The sequence below is a fragment of the Heterodontus francisci genome, chromosome 8 (assembly GCF_036365525.1).
Source record: "Heterodontus francisci isolate sHetFra1 chromosome 8, sHetFra1.hap1, whole genome shotgun sequence".
NCBI lineage: Eukaryota > Metazoa > Chordata > Chondrichthyes > Heterodontiformes > Heterodontidae > Heterodontus > Heterodontus francisci.
The window spans coordinates 54,403,442-54,422,017 of NC_090378.1; the positions used below are offsets into that span (position 1 = coordinate 54,403,442).

At 43.2% G+C, this 18,576-nt stretch overlaps 1 protein-coding gene across 2 annotated transcripts in view; it reads left to right on the forward strand.

Moving 5' to 3' along the window:
* agbl4 (AGBL carboxypeptidase 4) overlaps positions 1-18,576 on the forward strand; it is a 1,307,642-nt gene that overhangs the window by 1,114,472 nt on the left and 174,594 nt on the right. For both annotated transcript variants that reach the window (XM_068036420.1, XM_068036421.1), the window contains exons 9-10: positions 323-434; positions 9,174-9,326. In XM_068036420.1, coding sequence (XP_067892521.1) covers positions 323-434; positions 9,174-9,326 — 265 coding nt within the window. The remainder of the gene's footprint in view (positions 1-322; positions 435-9,173; positions 9,327-18,576) is intronic.

Here is an 18,576-nt window from a genome sequence, read left to right on the forward strand (position 1 = left end):
ATGAAGTGGTGCACCAAGTCTGCGTGCTGCCCAGCTCGATCTGAACTGGTGTGGGCAGGTTGCGAATCATGACCTCCGCGCCCAAAATAAGAGGGCACACAAATTTCTAGGTCTACGTATTTAAGAAAATCTGATCAAAAAAATGTTAAAATTTTAAAGTTGTTCTGAATTTGACAGCTAACAATTGAAAATGTTGTGTAACTTATGATATTGCTCAAATCTACCAGATAATTAGTGTTATCCTTTTGTTCAACTACCTCAAACAAGAGTACAATAATATACAAGATTTCCTTTATTAAATCCTACCTTACTGTTTCTTTAGGTGTTCTTTAATGGGGTTTGATCTAAATCGACACTGGCAGGATCCCTCTGCTTGGGCTCACCCTACGCTTTATGGAGTAAAGCAGCTAATTGTGCAGATGTATGATAATCCGGTGAGTAAGAATGATGAAAAGGTTGTGACTATGTCATCGCAACAGAACAGGAAATGTCATTTGTCGTTTGAATATAACAATCTGTAAGTGGTTTTCTGAGAATTTCTGCCAAAACTGTAACCAATTCTGTTTTGGATAGTTCGCACACAAGCCACACGTGTATTCTTTGAAAAACATTTAGATTTTTTTTTCTGGGAAAGGAGGGTTTTCCTTACAGTGGAATGTTCCATTTCCTTTTCCATTCTCAGGCTCTGGAGGGAGTTTAGATTGGGTATATATTGATTCTTTGAATAATTGATAAATCTTGTAGCTGAGTAAAATTTTGGCAACAGCAGAATTGCTCTCCCGTTTTCTGCATTTTACTGGAGATAGCTGTATAAAAGTCTGCATTTTCCAAAGGCCTTTCTGTTCTTTTGAACTTCTCTTAACCTGATTTTCTATTCTTAGTTCAAATTTTATTTCAACTCTCAGTCTTCCAGTTCCTTTAATTCAGTCTCCTGCTCGACTAAAGCACCAGGGATCTGTCTTTTGACAGTATTGAATATTTTTAAGCTGTAATTTGCAGCTCCAGGTTTATGGAAAGGATAACAATGATAAAATGTTGTCAATATTGTATGAGATTCAAAGTTTCTCATAATTGTTGACACTCTCTGGTAACATTTTAATTTTCTTGTTTGTGATAGAGTGCAGCATGCAGGAACCAAGTTTCAATAGCATTCTCTTCTTTTAAATTCAAACTTTTAATCATTCAAATGTTTGTAATAATTATTTTCAATGCAATATATTTAAAATAGTTACTTTCATAAAACTTTTTATGCAGAATTTTATATGGTCATGTGACGTTCAGAAAAGGAAAATGAAGTAGCAGACCTTTGATTTTTTACTGCTAAGGCTAGGCTCCATATTCCAATTGCACAAGGTGCACCAAAGACAGGTACAGTCATACACTGCCCTCCAGTGCCATTCACCACCATTTTGGTGTTCACTGCACTCTCTGTGGGAAAGGTCAGGCCTTTTCCCAGTAAAAGGGATCTAGTCACCCCTGTGTCCCTAAGAATTACTATGGGCTTGCTTACCCCACTCAAGAGGTATGGGGTTACTTTCCCTTCAGACACAAAACCCTGATAATCCTCAGGAACCCTATTAAATGTTCTTGCATTTGCAGCAGTAGACTTCCTGGGTCTCACTGTTACTGCAGTTAAAGCCACAGCTTGTTCTGCTGTGCTTTCCATCAGGTTCACTTCTTCACTGAGCGGGTGTGTCCTGATTAACCCTACAGGTTTTCCCTTAAGTTTCCAGTAGTCTGCTTTTAAATGCCCCGCTTTATTGCAACGGAAGCACACAGGTCTACGGGTCTCACTCTTGCTCACAGCACCTTCCTTTTTGGCTAGAGGAGGGTCCCCTGTGTCTCCTGCTTTCTTTTCTCTCCCAGATTGTTGGGCTGCTATCACCTTCCCACCCTTTGTCCCTTTCAGATTTGTGGGGGTGACTAGGAAAGGTTCTCCCCTGGGAAACTGACTTATAAATTAAAGCAAACTCATCGGCCAGAATGGCTGCTTGCCAGGCACTCTGAACACACTGCTCCTCTACATGGGTCTTTATGGAGAGTGGGAGAGAGTGTTTAAATTTCTCTAACGGAATAGCTGAGCTATACCTTAAGAGCCCTCAACCACTGGTCAAAAGCCAGCTGCTTACTTCTTTCAAACTCCAGATAGGTTTGATTAGCTTGCTACTTGAGGGTTCTAAACTCTTGGCAATAGGCTTTGGGTACTAATTCATATGCCTTGAGGATAGCATTTTTGGTCAGTTCATAATTTGATGAATTCTTATCTGGCAACAGGGAATAAACCTCATGGGCTTTCCCAGTTATCTTGCTTTGTAGTAAAAGAGGCCAGATCTCAGCTGGCCATTTTAGCTGCCTTACCAGTTTCTCAAAGGACACAAAAATGTTTCTACATCTTCCTCATTGAATTTTGGAATTAATTGAACTAGTTTTAACAATTCTGTACCCAGCCCTGAATTACACTCTTCCATATCGGCCATACTTTCACTAGGTATACTCTGTAGCCCCCTAGATAACTCAAGCCACCTCAGCCCTCTTCGCATTCTTTCTGTAATATTCTTTCTCTAGCTCTCTCCTTTCTCCTGTCTTTGTTTTCATTCACGTTCCTTCTGGAAGACTCTCTCTTTCTCCCTCTCCTATCTCTGTCTTTCTCTTTCCCTGTCTTCTAATTCAAGTTTCCTTTGTTCCAATTGTATCTTTGCTAGCAGTACCCTGTCTGGGTCTGCTTCTAACCCTGCTTCTGCTGCTTCAGATTCAAGGGAAAAATGGTTGGCCACTAGTCTTAGGAGTTCGGACTTCCTAGCCTTGCCACGTACAGTGATCCCATACTGCTGAGCCATTTTCCTCAACTCCTCCATAGACAGTGCTTTTAACTTGTCCCAAGTTACTTCACCTTGGCTTGGAGAGTTACTAGCTTCAGTTGCAGACATATTAGTATTCAATCACACATAACCACAAGAAAACCTATATTGAAATCTTGCTCTTTTGTTTTTGCTTGGGAACAATTTGGCTTCCCACTTCCAATTTCTCTCGTTTGTCTGTGGGTCAATTCCAGATGCTAGCACTCCAATTTCTGTTATGACCTGGTGAGAAAGAGGTCCCCTTTCAGCCTTCACCTGGTCTTACTGCAACAGGGTTTTAATTTTAACAAAGTGATTCCTGACAATACAGCCAGCCACTGACGTCATCAGGCTGCGCCAAGGTGCACACATGCGCAGATGGTCTCCTGCTCTCTGCGCGTGCGCTGTGTTCCGACTTGCCAGGACTGGTTAGCGCATGCGCCGATGATGTCATTGCGTGACGTGTGTATCTGCGGGCAATGCGCCTGGTCGGCTCCACTCCCCCCTCGCTGCTCTCTCCGGCCACTCCGCTCCCCCCCTCGCTGCTCTCTCCGGCTGCTCTGCTCCTCCCCTCGCTGCTCTCTCCGGCCACTTCGCTCTTTCCGGCCGCTCCGCTCCCGTCCGTCCCTGACCTGCTGGCTCGCTCGCTCTCTCCCTCCCGCCATTGTGTGCTGCCATGTGTTTAGGTTAGGTTGCCTTCATGTGATTATTTGAGCAGCGCCATCTTTAGTCCTGGCAGCTGCCTGAAGTTGCAGACTGTGACGTTTTGGTGGCACATGCTGCATTTGCGCATGTGCCACTGCAACGCCACCTAGTGGTAGCGTTGTCAGCAAACGCAGCCTAATTTTAAACATATCGTGTTTTTAGCTCCCCCTTGGTGAATGCTTTATCACCACTTTCCAATTATAAGGCAAAGAAACCAGCACAAACAGGCTTTCTTAGGTTTAAAGAAGAAAAGTGAAATTTATTAAACTTAAACGTAAAGTCTAATTCGGTTGACGCCTATGGATACACAATGCGCCCACGCTAGCATGCATGCACGTTACACACATGCAGATAGAGACAGAACAGAACAGAAGAAATAAAGTGGAAAAGTTTGAGACAATATCTGAAGAGTTTTTGTTACGGTTCTTCGAGCTCACTGTAGAGTCCTTGATTATAGGTAGATCTTGCTTTTCATTGGGGGCCCAGTATTCTTCTTAAACCTTGTTCGCTGTAGGAGACTTTTCTCTCGTGTGGTTTATATGTCTTTCTTGGATTCAGTGGCTTGTGAGAAAGAGATGGGAGCAGACAACAGAGAGATCTTCTTAGTCCAGGAGCAAACAGCTTTCTGCCCAATCTGTACAAATTCAAAAAACTCATGTTTCCCAGAAGGTTAGTCATGTGACTAGCTGGTTTGACCATGTCCATTTGTGTATTCGGCCATCTTAGCAGTCAACCTGAAATGCGAGCTCTCCCACCTTCAACGTCTGTTGGGTTGAATGTCAGGGAATGGCTGCTTTGTCCTTCCAAGCACTGTCTGTTAATATGCAAATGTCTTTTCCAGCCATGGCCGATCTGTTTAACAAGTCTTCTTCACTCCAGTAACAGTTTAAAATCAATGTTCATTCTTGGCAGGTGGGGACCTAGCATGAATCTTTTTATCAGCATTTTGGTGGTTTCTAAAACGCTCCCAATCCTCAGAATTGCTACTATTTTTTGCAACATTGTAAGCCTCTTCTTTTAGTCTAATATTCTCCTTAAGTTCCTAAGTGAGCCACAGAGAGTCTTTCTGGACGAGTTTTTGTTTTTGAATGGAATGTACTTTTTTTGAACCCTTTGGATTGTTTCTTTAAATGTTTCCCACTGTTCATTTACCCACCATACCTTCCAGTCTATTTACCCAATTAACCTTAGCCAGTTCTCCCCTCATACATTCGTAATTGGCTTTGCTTAAGTTTAAGATTCATTCGTCACATTTCATTCTGCAGGCTATGGAGGTGTCAAGAAAACCCAATATGCCGAATGAGAAACATTAATTGGTTGGAAATTTACATTGGACTTTTATTGGAAAAAAGCCTTGAGTTAACTTTTTTAAAAATAGCAGCCAAGATGACCACTGCAATTTGCATCTGAAATACCAGGAGACTGAACTGGAGACAAAAGTCGAACAAGAAGCCCAGCCAGAACAATGCTTTTGCTAACTGGTTGATTATATAGATCATCTTCATTAGCGGGACAGTCAAAGCTATCTTGAGGCACTCTTAACTGGGGACGTCCCTCCAGGGCGTAAACACTGACAAACCCACCTAAGAGAGGTTTTGGGTTTTAGACTTTGGACCTCATTAAAAGCAAAGGGGATTGAGAGAACCATGTGACCATCTGTCTATCTCTGAAGAAACTGGGAGTTTTGTTACACACAGAAGACAAGCAGTAACTGAGTGTGCTGCAGCAGAGACATCTGCTTGCTTCCCTTTCTCTCTCTCTCTCTCTCTCTCTCTCCCTCTCTCTCGCTCTCTCCAGAAAACATCAAGTTGAGAACCATCTGTGACTGTGGACCCTCCAAGCCTATGGACTGCTACAGCCAGAGACCAGGAGAAGAGAGCCAACTACCAGTCTGCCTTCAGGAAAATCCTGAGCAAAGCGGGCCAACCATAATGTGCACTTTGACCAGACAAGGACTTCAGGAATACAGCATCAGCCGGAAGACTACCGAATCATCCACTCCATAGACTGTGTATTTAACTTCCATTTATTCTGGACTTTAATCCAATCACCAGATCAGTTTTTCCCTCTGTAATCTATTTGTGTATTTGTGATTCTCGTGTGAATGTGTGCATGAATGGGTAGTGTATTTTTTATTATTTTGAAATTGGGGTTAGGTTTTTAAATATAATAAACTTACCTATTTCTTGTTTAAGCTCAAGAAAACCTGTCTGATTGGTTCTTTCCCGATCACAGTAAAGGTAAAAAGTAAAACACAGAGGTGGCAAGCACAACCACTGTTTAAATGAAATAAACCCTGTTGCGGTAAAATAAGAGGAAGGGCAAGAAGGGCGACTGTGACCCACTCCTCACTTGGCTGTAACACCTGGATCACCTTGATCGGTTGCAAGGTAATAGCGCTATGTGATCTCTGCACCCAAAAAGCAGCATTATTGAATTTCTAATCCTAAACTACTGTCTTGGTGCCTGCTTTACAAATAAGTGGTGATAGTTGGTCTTCTGGTAACTGGTGTCTCTTAACTTTCAGTTGCAGTGTGATCATACTCTTGCTTTGTGAAAAGAGCAGATACACTATGAATGAATAAACACACTTATTCAGTGGGCACAGCATTATAATTACATGCTCTATTAAGTTTTTAGACACAATCACTTTGCCTGTTGTACAATCACTGTGTGGGTGTTGTGTAGAATTGTCATGCAAATCAGCTCTATTAAGTTTTTAGACACAATCACTTTGCCTGTTGTACAATCACTGTGTGGGTGTTGTGTAGAATTGTCATGCAAATCATAAACTATTTGAATAACATAGACTGAAGCATAAGTCTTCTGCTGTCTTCTCAGCTCCACAGATCCCACAACTTTCAAGCTGTTTCTCCCAAATGGCTCGGCAATAGCTTATTCATATGGAGGACCATGGATTAAGGTCTTCAGGTCCACCACCTGTTCCATTTTGCACTCTCTGCTCCTGTGCCAGTTTTTTCTCTATGAGCAGTAAGAATTCAGACACAGTGATTTAATGCATGGAAATTCCTTCAAATTTACATAATCTCTCCCATCATCATATATATAATCTAATTTGCATAACCTTGCTATTTTCCTGAGTAGTGTATTTGCTACATTTCTGTTAATACTTCTTTGCTTAAATTTTTTGCAGCTACAACTTTCCGTCATGTTCTGTGTTTCTAATTTACAGTAGCATTCGTGCCATACCTTTGTACTCCTTTAAGTTTATGTAATTTTTTGCTCCCTGCTGACGATGTCCTTTGAATTGTTGACAGTGTTCACTGTATAATGACATATACGCACTCTTTTTGCATATTTAAGGAGCAAATCTCCCCAGTCAATTTTTTTTATATAACACTCAATTATAGGATTTACAAGGACTTGAAATTGATACCATAACTAGATTGTTTCCTGATAGCATTGATTTATTATCTAGGATCATTCTACAGTTGGTTTCATAAACTTTCTGACATTTATACTGTTTAATTCACTTGTTAGATGTTTCATAAATGATACAAGGTCATTATTTCATTATGATTATCTGCTTTTTTTAAAAAATTGAAGTTAATTGTTTTCTTTTTCAGGAATTATATGTTTCATTGTTCTCAGCTAACAAAAAGACATTTATCCCATTTTTCAGAAGAAGAATGGGAATTTTGGCCTCTGTGTCTGAACTGCACAAAATGAAAAGTTATTATTTGTTTGAGTTATTTGAATTTGCAGTAGCAATTTGTGACCACATTACCTGGTGGTTTAGTCTCTAATTATCATTTAGCCAAAGCCAACATTTTTAATAAATCTAATAAATATTACCGTATCCTGAATACAATTCCCCTGAAATCGAAAAGAAGGAAGCCATTTCTTGTCCAACAGCTTCTGCTATATTTATCGAATTTAAAAAGAATTCATTTTGATCGGTTGATTCCTACTGACATATATGATCCAAATATTATCAAGTTATATCTGACAAAACCATTTGAGATAATTTCTTGAAGATGGAGAAATATCTGAGACTTCTATGTTGTTCATTTTGACCTTTTTAATATTAGAAAATTAACTTCTAAGCTGAAACAAATGTATTAGGTCTGTCATAAAAGATGAATACAATCCCTTAAAGTCATTTTGCCTTTAATTCATCAGTGTGCATGCTTGCAGTTTGACATATACAAGTCTACTGTCAGAGCTTCAGAAATTTTTAAGAAATGGTGTTGCATATGAAATATAAATACACTGTGATATGTGCAAATTTAATTTATCCCTGAACACGTCCTGAATTAGCTGAGCTTATGAACATACCCATTGTATTTTATGTCTCTCTGTCTATGCTCTGCTGTACGATACCAGAGGCGGAAATTGCACTTTATATTTCAGATTTGTCCTTTTCCCATCACCTGAGGAAATTTGCCGATTATAAAGAGTTTTACCTCTATTAAGTCTGAATATCCTTCAAGCTTCTGATAGACTAGCCCTAACAGCAGCCGCTTTACTTCTTTACAGGCACCATCCATCAGCCTGACATGGCTGCCGATGGGCCAGTCATATTGTCTATATTTCATACACAAACATCAGAGCTGCTGACAGCACTTTGCACACTAGGAAATTGCTTCTGCTGTGAACTGAATTTAAAACAGAGTTGCTTGTGCTCCAGTATGTGTTTATGACCCTTAGGAGTAGAAATGCTGTCGTGAATAGATAATGTTGTAATGTCCATGTATATTATGTATCACTAGTTTTTGGGTACAATTTTCAGTGCAGTTCCATTTTTTGATTAGAAATTCAGGATTTTTTCATTGCTTCCATCTAAAACAGTTTTATCCTGATAAAGAGATCTTGGGCTTTTCAAAATCTGTATTTTGTTTTATTTATATATGGTGATATCACTGAAGAGAGGAAGTTCATTACTTATTGCTGAGAAGTTCAAAATAAATATATTAAAAAAGGTATTATGTAAAATCCTGCATTGCAGAGCCCAGTCCAGTGATGTAGAAAGCTCAATATAGCTGTGGATACAGATAAAACCTTAATGCATCAGCACTATTTTCCAAGATAACTGCTGAAATAACAGTGGAAAATGTGTTATGAGGAAAGCCTATTTAAAAGCAAAGGAAAGCACTTCAAAAAGAGAATCTTTTTGTGTGCACTTTATGTAAATTTTCTTTATGTTTTCATAATGAATGTCAGTATGTTAAAATAATGTCCCATTTGGCTCATTGAATAAAAATGAGCACATTATCCCCTGTATTTGGAGTCCTATTATTTTGCAGTTAATTACAGTTTCAGTAAACTCTCTCCACAGCTGATGCACAAGCGGCACTTTTGGGAATTAAGCATCAAGACAATTTCTATAAAGTACCGATTGCATCATTTCACCCCAAACCACAAAATGATGAATTTAAGGTGGCTGTAAGTTGCAACTCCTTTAAAATTCATACACCACACTATTCTCAGAATTTCACAACCAGTTATCACAGTTTACTTTTATTCCCATTTGGATTAATCTCCCAAAGCCTTGACTTTTATTTATTCAGGAAGGCAAAGTTAAAGTCTTTTGATAAAACATTGCAACCTTGGAGCTGATCTATGTATTTTTAAGTTACATTTGGTATTGACTTTTATCCTGTCTAACAGAAAGCAAGCATGGAATTCTACATTGACATCCATGCTCATTCAACTATGATGAATGGATTCATGTATGGAAACATCTTTGAGGATGAAGAGAGGTTCCAGAGGCAAGCAGTCTTTCCCAGGCTTCTTTGCCAAAATGCTGAAGATTTTTCATTTGTAAGCAATTTTCCTTTAATTACTAGAATTGTTGTCAAGAACTTACCAGATTGTTACAGATTTGATTTCATTTCAGCAAATGCAATATTTTAGCTTGGAGTTTGCCTATTTATTTAGAAAATATTTCATTCATACATCAATACTGTGTTTCACAATTACTGGATATGTCTTTGCGAAAGTACTTCCCATTACACAATAATTAGTAAGTAACTACAGGAATGAAATTATTTAGATCCTATCTGTAGCTAAATTATCAATACATTTTATAAAGTTTGATATTTTAGAGAATTGTAAACGTGAACACAAAGAATATGTTAATTTTGCTAGAAGTGCTGACCACTGAGTAATCCTCATAGGCTCATTTATGATGTTTCTACACATAGCAACCATTGCAATTCCTTCTCCCATATCATTCTTAATTAGAATAATTCCAGTCAGACAGACTTTGGATATTAGTAAAAGTATCATTTGTTAGCAAAAGGCTCAGACTTTGTGACTATTTCATTTGCATTACTGTTTCACAATGATTGGATTTTCTTATGTCAAAGTAAATATTTTCTCTCAAGTCCTGAAATTTCTGGGGTCCCACTCCACTGGTACAAGTACAGTGAAGCAAAACCCCCAACGTCTTGTCTAAAGTTGATGACTCCAAACCCAAATTGTGAGGATGGGGTCATTTGCACGATTGGGGCAGACATATTGGACCATCAAGGAAGCTTCAGTGATGCTAGCCCTGATATGCCCTTAAAAGGTGTAGTAGTCCATAGCTGCTCCATTTGAGATGTACAAAGGGATTTCTGAGCCAAAGATAAAACCTGACAATAATTCTTCAGCTCCCAGCAGAGCCGTTGCCCTTGTAGACTAAAGGTAACCCTCTGGGAATAATTATCTTAGTCAAGTATAGGTTTGGGGCTATTCTAAAGCCACAAGAGTACTTACATTAACTCTCAGCTGATATGAGTTGAGACTACTGAGGACACAATGGGCTGAATTTTGTGCAGCCAGAGGGACCGGGAGTAGAGGTGTAGGAGGCTAAAAAATGGGGACAGACACGCTGTCCTGGAAACTTGAATTTGTGATGTCAGTTCCAGATTTTGTCAGCAGCAGGAAAGCTTGGAGGCGGCATTGCCGCCCCGACATGACAGAACTACCATTTAAATTGCTGATCAGCTAGTTATAATGCATTTGCATGTAACTGATTGCAATTTTCCAGGGGGTTTTAAATTTTGTCTTCTGATCCCTAGCCATTTAAATGTGGCAGTATTGAGGCGAGGCCTCAGTGACGCCGCGAGAAGGCAACCATGGGGTGCAATGAATAAGGGAAGCGGGGAGTGGAAGCCATTATTGGCCTGCAATGCTGAGCTGTCTGCCCGGTCAGGCTATATTTCGGGTGTTGGGCTATCTGCAGTGGTGGACACTGAGGGGCATTGGTACGTATTCTGAGGGAAGTAGTAAAGTGAAAGGTGCAAAGGCAAGTTCCTCTCTGCAAGGACAGTGCTCTGGAGGGCTACTGATCAGCTGGCATTGGTCTCATACACCCCGTCTTTCTTGACCCCCATGCTGAGCAGCAGTGGCTCAGAGTGAGGGAGGGCCAGGATGTAGCTGGGCCTGCCTGTGAGCTCTCAGAGGACAGCAGCAGCAGCCAGCCATCCCAAGAAGGGCATACCCACGCCAGAGAGTGTGCTGCACTCGCCTCAACTTCCTCCAAAGGTCTGAGCGGCAGTGTCAGTGAAGACTGTGGCTCTTCAGGGAGGCAATTACTGTCTTATGCACCATGCTGCAGGATGAGCTGCAACCCATGGGCTACAGTGGACACCCAATGCTTGTGTCCCTGAAGATCACCGTGGCACTCAACTTCTATGCCTTTGGCTCTTTCCAAGAATCCACTGTGGACATGTGTGGGGTCTCACAGGCAGCAGCCAACTGCTGCAACAAGGAGATGACCAATGTCCTATTCAAAAGGACTGGCGACTATGTACACTACTGGACCAACCATGACAGTCAGGCGGAGAAGGCCATCGGGTTCGGGGCCATCGCTGGATTTCCCCAGGTGCAAGGTGTCATTGACTGCATGCATGTGGTCATCAAGACTCCAGAGGAACAACTAGCTGCCTTCATCAACATGAAGGGCTTCCATTTAATCAACATTCAACTGGTCTACAATCACCGAAAGCGTTTCCTTCAGGTGTGTGCCCGCTTCACAAGAAGGAGCCACAATGCCTACATACTTCAGCAGTCCCAGATGCCACAACTTTTCAGGCCACCTCCCCCCCCCCCCCCCCACTCGCACTCAGGGATGGATTCTCGGGGACAAAGGCTACTCATTGAAGACATGACTACTCACACCTGTGAGGAACGCTCACATTACAGCAGAGGAGAGGTACAACACCTGCCACGGCCCTACACGAGCGACCATTGAGCCGACCTTTCAGCTGCTGAAGATGAGATTCCAGTGCTTAGATTGATCCAGTGGAGCCCGGCAGTATGCCCCAGTGAGGGTCTCACATATTGTGATGGTCTGCTGTGCTGTACACAATCTAGTACTGCAGAGGCAGGAGGCCTTGCATGAAGAGGAAATGATTGATCGTCAGTCCTTATCCAATGAGGAGGACATGGAGGAGGCTAATGAGCAGGCAGCACTGGATAATGATTCCCTTGCAGAGGAGACCAGGACCATTGAGAGAAATGCAAGGGAGGCAAGAGACAATCTCATACATACCTGGTTAGTGCCACTATGATGGCCTCTCAAGGTGGACTCAATAAATCTCAACTCACTGTATTCCACCTGTCACTTCCTTTCTATCTTGATTCCATGCCTAGCGTCCAGCTGCACCATGCCCTCTGGCACATCTGAGACGCTAACCAAACGTGGCATGTGCCTACACTGGCAGCCCATTGAGGGAGCAAGGTTGATGGCAGCATCTCCCAATTCAGGCATGAAAGCTAGAGCATTTGACAACAATGAATGTGAACTCTATTTCTGACAAAAGTGCAGAGAACAATATAAAGGACAAATGTAATACACCTGTGAATCCCCAAGTGTGTCTAAGTGCTTTTCAATGGTATGCAAGTCTGCATGCATCTTTATGATCTGACTCTCCATGAGGGTCACCAATGTCTCGATTGAGGAAGCCATGCGCTCACATGCCTGAGACATGGTAGCACTCATGGCATGGATGGACTCTTCCATCGTCTGCTCATGGCCGTGCATTGCCTCTGGCAGCTCAGCCAGATGTGCCTCAACTCTCTCTGCAACTCCAGCATGCCCTCTGCTGTCGGCAGCAGAAGCTCATCATCAATCTGAGGCTCAACAAGGGCCTAGCCTCCCACAGTCCTCCAACTGTCAGTGGCCTCAGCTGTCACAGCCTCCATCAGTTGCTCTGTTGTGCTTGTGGTGCTATCGCCAGCTTGTGACCCTGAATCTAAGCCCGAATGCATACCAACCAAGGTAAAAGTGTCAATGCTGGTGGAAGATGCAGGAGTACGATGTGACAGTGCACCCTTTGACTGCTGCTCCTCCTCACAGGTTGCGAGCCTCCTGCAGACAACAACGTGCATGAGAGAACACAAACATTTGTAGGTTAAGCTGTGCAGATCTCATCATGCCAACCATGATGTGGATCTCCATAAGTGTGGTGGAGGATAGATGCACAGAATCCTGACTCTCTTTTCCGGAGACCTTTGTTTCACCTGCCGCGTGGCCACATGCAAGAGGAGAGAAGTATGGAGGACTTATCCTGGCAGAACAAAGGAGGCCATTGACTCTCTATTGACACTGGACCCAGTTCCATGGGGTGACCCCACGGCTGTTGACCTCCTCTGCAACTTCCATCCAGGCTTGCTTGGTCAGGCAGGAGGATCTCTTTTTGCCATCCCTTGGAAAGAGGATCTCTCACCTTTCCCTTGCAGTCTGGAGGAGAATCTCCAGGAGGGCATCGATAAACTGTGAGGCCACCTGGTGTCTTGCCTCTGACATGGTGCCAGTTCGCTCCCACTCCATCCCAATGCTTGTAAGTCCTTGTGCGGGGGGTGGGGGGGGGGGGGCGCGGTTCCAGGTGTTGAAACAACTCTTCAGCCGGGTCCAGCAGCACTCCAGCTTCACTACCACACTGAAAAGCAGCAATACAAGCAGGGCTAGCAACACTTCAAATATAGTACCAGCACCTGTGTTGGAGTCATCTGACCCTGCAATCACCGCCTCCGAGCCCACCCCATTGTACAATTGGAGGGCTCCACACCTTCATTGTGGTACGTGGCCATCTGCCACGTGATTGCGGTCAGCCGGCCGCACACATGACATGGGGTGACAGTAGCCGCTTCCGGGTTCGCTGTCAGGACCTGTGCTGGGGCCCTTCCCCCACGGGAATTTAAAGCGGCAGTGCTCACTTGGTGGAATCCTGGTGTAGCTAGGTTGTGTGCCAAATTTCTGCCCCCTCTCAGTCATGTCTTCTTTTCCTCCTTCTCAGACCCCAGGACTTTCTAGACCTCCGTGTTTATTGAGTAAGTGTATAATTCTTAAGCCTTCATAAAAGTGTTAATATACTTACTTAATAATTTATTTTTGATAAAATTACCCTCCAGCAATCGCATTAAGTGGGATGGAAACTAATTCTTAGATTGCTGCCAATGCCACTCAGGAATTGGTTGTCAGAAATTACATGAACTGACCTAGCATATTCAGTTTCTAATTTATATTCTTTAATTTAGGAGTGAAATCTCCATTGTAGGTTAGCATATTAAATGCACAATTAATTAAGACATTACATTAAGGATTACAATGCATGTATGTAAATACACAAAGTGTAGTGAATAAGGTTGGTCAACTACAAGCACAAATAGCAGAATGGGCATATGATGCAGTGTCAAGAACGGAAACGTGGCTTAAAATTGGTGAGGACTGGGTTCTTAATAGAAAAGGATATAAAGTGTTCAGAAAATATGAAGGAAAAAGGGAGGTGGGGTGGCAGAACTGATTAGGGAAGACATTGTTGTGTTGCAAAGAGGGGATGTCGTTGAGGGGGCAAGGACAGAATCCCTTTGGTTAGAAGCAAGAAAGGTATAATTATGCTACTAGGGATATTCTATAGGCCTCCGCTTAGTGAGAGAAAGAGATAGAGGAGCAAACCTGCAGGGAAATCACAGAGATATGCAAGAACTTTAGAGTGATGAAATTGGGGGACTTTAATTACCCAAATATTAATTGGGATAATGTTAGAATAAAATGAAAGGAGGGGGAGGAATTTCTGAAATGTGTTCAGGAGAACTTCCATGGCCAGTATGTTCTCAGTTCAACTGGGAAGGAGGCATTGCTGGATCTGGTGATGAGGAAGGAGCTGGGCTAAGTAGACCAAGTGTCAGCGGGGGAACACTTGAGTAAGAGTGATCATCATAACATATGGTTTAGACTAGTAAAGGAGACGAGCAAGGAATAATCTAAAGTAGAACTTCTAACTTGCGGGGTGCAGCCGGCAGCAGGGCTACCCACCCGCAAGCAGTAAGTAGCCAATTTAGCTTGTTGAATGGCAATTAAGGCCTATTGTCAAAGGCTAACTGGAATTTTCCAGTCAGCCTCCAGGTTCCCAGAGGCATCAGAGAACAGTGTAGCTGCCTGGAGACAGCCTCCTGGTGGCAGACTGGAGGGGCCAATGCTCCAGGCAGGCTTAGAGGCCCTCCCTGCCTGCCTGGCTTCACCTGAAGCTGCAGGACATGCTGTGAAGGGACAGCCCTCCACAACTGTGGCCCAGCTGCTGAGGCCATTTTTTAAATTAATGTTAAAAAAGTTGGCGAGACAGCGCCTCCATCTTGGTGCACCTTCTCCCTCACTTACCTGAAAAGGCAGCCTGCTGCTTCTTCAGTGCTGAGGGTCTCCTATTGGCAGGACAGACCCAGCAGAGGTGCAGCACAGTGTTGTAGGAGTTGCCTTGGGAATCCGCAATACTGACTCCAGATTCCATGACGTCTCATGGCACCAGGTCAAACATGGGCAAGAAAAACACCTACTGATTACCACCTACCGCTCTCCCTCAGATGATGAATCAGTACTCTTCCATTTTGAACACCACACAGAGGAAACACTGAGAGTGGCAAGGCCACAGAATATACTCTGGGTGGGGGACTTCAAGGTCCATCACCAAGAGTGGCTCTGTAACACCATTACTGACCAAGCTGGCCGAGTCTTAAAGGACATATCTGCCACATTGAGCCTGCGGCAGGTGGTGAGGGAACCAACAAGAGGGAAAAACCTACCAGACATTGTCCTCACCAATCTACCTGTTGCAGATGCAACTGTCCATGACAGTATAGATAGGAGTGACTACTGCACAGTCCTTGTGGAGACGAGGTTCCGTCTTCACACTGAGCATACCCTCCATTGTGTTGTGTGGCAATATCACCGTGCTAAATGGGATAGATTCAGAACAGATCTAGCATCTCAAACCGGGCATCCATTCAGCAGCAGCAGAATGGTATTCAATCACAAGCAGTAACCTCATGACCCAGCATATCCCTAACTCTACCATTACCATCAAGCCAAGGGGTCAACCCTGGTTCAGTGAAGAGTGCAGGAGGGCATGCACCAGGCATACCTAAAAATGAGGTGTCAACCTGGTGAAGCTACAGCACAGGACTACTTGCATGCCAAACAGCAGAAGCAGCATGCAATAGACAGCGCAAAGTGATCCCACAACCAAAGGATCAGATCAAAGCTCTTCAGTCCTGCAGTGAATTGTGCTGAACAATTAAACAACAGGAGAAGGAGGCTCCACAAATATGCTCATCCTCAATGATGGTGGAGCCTAACACATCAGTGCAAAAGACAAGGCTGAAACATTTGCAATCATCTTCAGCCAGAAGTACTGAGTGGATGATCCATCTTGGCCTCCTCCTGAGGTCACCAGCATCAAAGATGCCAATCTTCAGCCAATTCAATTCACTCCATATGCTATCAAGAAATGGCTGAAGGCAATGGATACTGCAAAGGCTATGGCTCTTGTTAATTGTGTATCAATTGTTTAATTATATGCAGGTGAAGGGTGTTAATTGGGGTTTTACTTGAGCACTTATAAGGAAACACTCTTCTGCGACCGGTGGGCACCAGGAGGACTGGAGTGCATCATCACCACTGGGAACGATATTTTAGGTTTCCTTTATAGTTTGTTTTTTGTTACTGTACAGTACTGGTGCCCCTTCACTTGGGTTATCTAGTCCCTTCCCTTAATTTGTTTTTCAAAAGTTATAAGGAGACAATTGCTGAGACTGGTAGAGGTTTGTTTTGAGTGAGGAGCTGCATGTTTGTAATCCTTTTACTCTGCGAGATAAATGTTACACTGTGTAAAGATTGGCTACAACATCATCCTTCAACAACAAATTTTCTGGCATATAACATATTGACAACGTCCCGGTGACAGTACTGAAAACATGTGCTCCAGAACTAGCCACACGCCTAGCCAAACTGTTCCAGTACACATGCAGCACTGGCATCTACCAGACACTGTGGAAAATTACCCAAGTATGTCCTGTCCACAAAAAGCTGGACAAATCCAATCTAGCCAATTACCGCCCCATTAGTCTACTCTCAATCATCAGCAAAGTGATCGAAGGTGTCATCACTTACATGATGCTGCTCACTGATGCTCAACATGGGTTCCGCTACTGCCATTCGACTCGTGACCTCAATACAGCCTTGGTCCAAACATGGACAAAAGAGCTGAACTCAAGAGGGGAGGTGAGAGTGACTGCCCTTGACATCAAAGCAGCATTTGACCAAGTATGGCATCGAGGAGCCCTGGCAAAATTGAAGTCAGTGGGAATCGGGGGAAAACTCTCCACTGGTTGGAGTCATACCAAGCATAAAGGAAGATGTTTGTTGTTGGAGGCCAATCATCTCAGCCCCAGGACATTGCTGCAGGAGTTCCTCAGGGTAGTGTCCTAGGCCCAACCATCTTCAGCTGCTTCACCAATGACCTTCCCTCCATCAGAAGGTCAGAAGTGGGGATGTTCGCTGATGATTATACAATATTCAGTACCATTTGCAACTCCTCAGATACTGAAGAAGTCCATGTCCATCTGCAGCGACACCTGTACAACATTCAGGCTTGGGCTGAAGAGTGGCATGTAACATTTGTGCCACAAAAATGCCACAATGACCATCTCTAACACGAGAGAATCTAACCATCTCCCTTTGACATTCAGTGGCATTACCATCACTGAATCTCCCATGATCAAAAACCTGGAGGTTACCATTGACCAGAAACTGAACTGGAATAGCCATATAAATACAGAGACTGGGAGTTCTGAGGTGTAGACTCACCTCCTGACACCCCAAGGCCTGTCCACCATCTACAAGGCACAAGTCAGGAGTGTGATGGAATACTCTCCACTTGCCTGGATAAGTGCAACTCCAACAACACGCAAGAAGCTCAACACCATCCAAGGCAAAGCAGTCTGCTTGATTGTCACCCCATCCACAAACTTAAACATCCTCTTCCTCCACCACCGATGCACAGTGGCAGCAGTGTGTACCATATACAAGATGCACTGCAGCAACTCACCAAGGCTCCTTCGACAGCACCTTCCAAACCTGCAATCACGACCACATAGAAGGACAAGGACAGCAGATGCATGGGACTACCATCACCTGCAAGTTTCCCTCCAAGCTACACACCAATATGACTTGGAACTATATCACTGTTCCTTAACTATCACTGGATCAAAATCCTGGAACTCCCTTCCTAGCAGCACTGAGGGAGTGCCTGCACCGGATGGACTGCAGCGATTCAAGAAGGCAGCTCACTGCAGCTTCTGTCGGGCAATTAGGAATTGGCAATAAATGCTGGCCTTGGCAGAGACTCCCACATCCCATGAAAGAGTAAAAAAATACACTGTGTATTTTGCCCGGAATATTTTGACTGCTTTCTTTAATAATGGTCTCAATGTGCTGTACCAAGACTTTCACAAAGGGATTTTTGTGGATGTTGCTCTATTTCTAATATTCGTTTAATGTACAAACAGCAACTCTGCAAAGGCCTTGAGCACACAGATTTGAAGTGACTCTTAGATTGGACATGTCACTGAAGTAAACATTTTACCTTGAGGGGAAAAGAACTTGATCTAGTGCATTGCACTCACAGCCAGCTACCTCCGTTGACGAGCACTAGATTGACAGTGATGTCAAAGTCTTAGAAAAGACAACAGTTCTGGGAAGGTACACATAGACAAAAATACATTGGAGAAAGGGAAGTAGATATGTTAG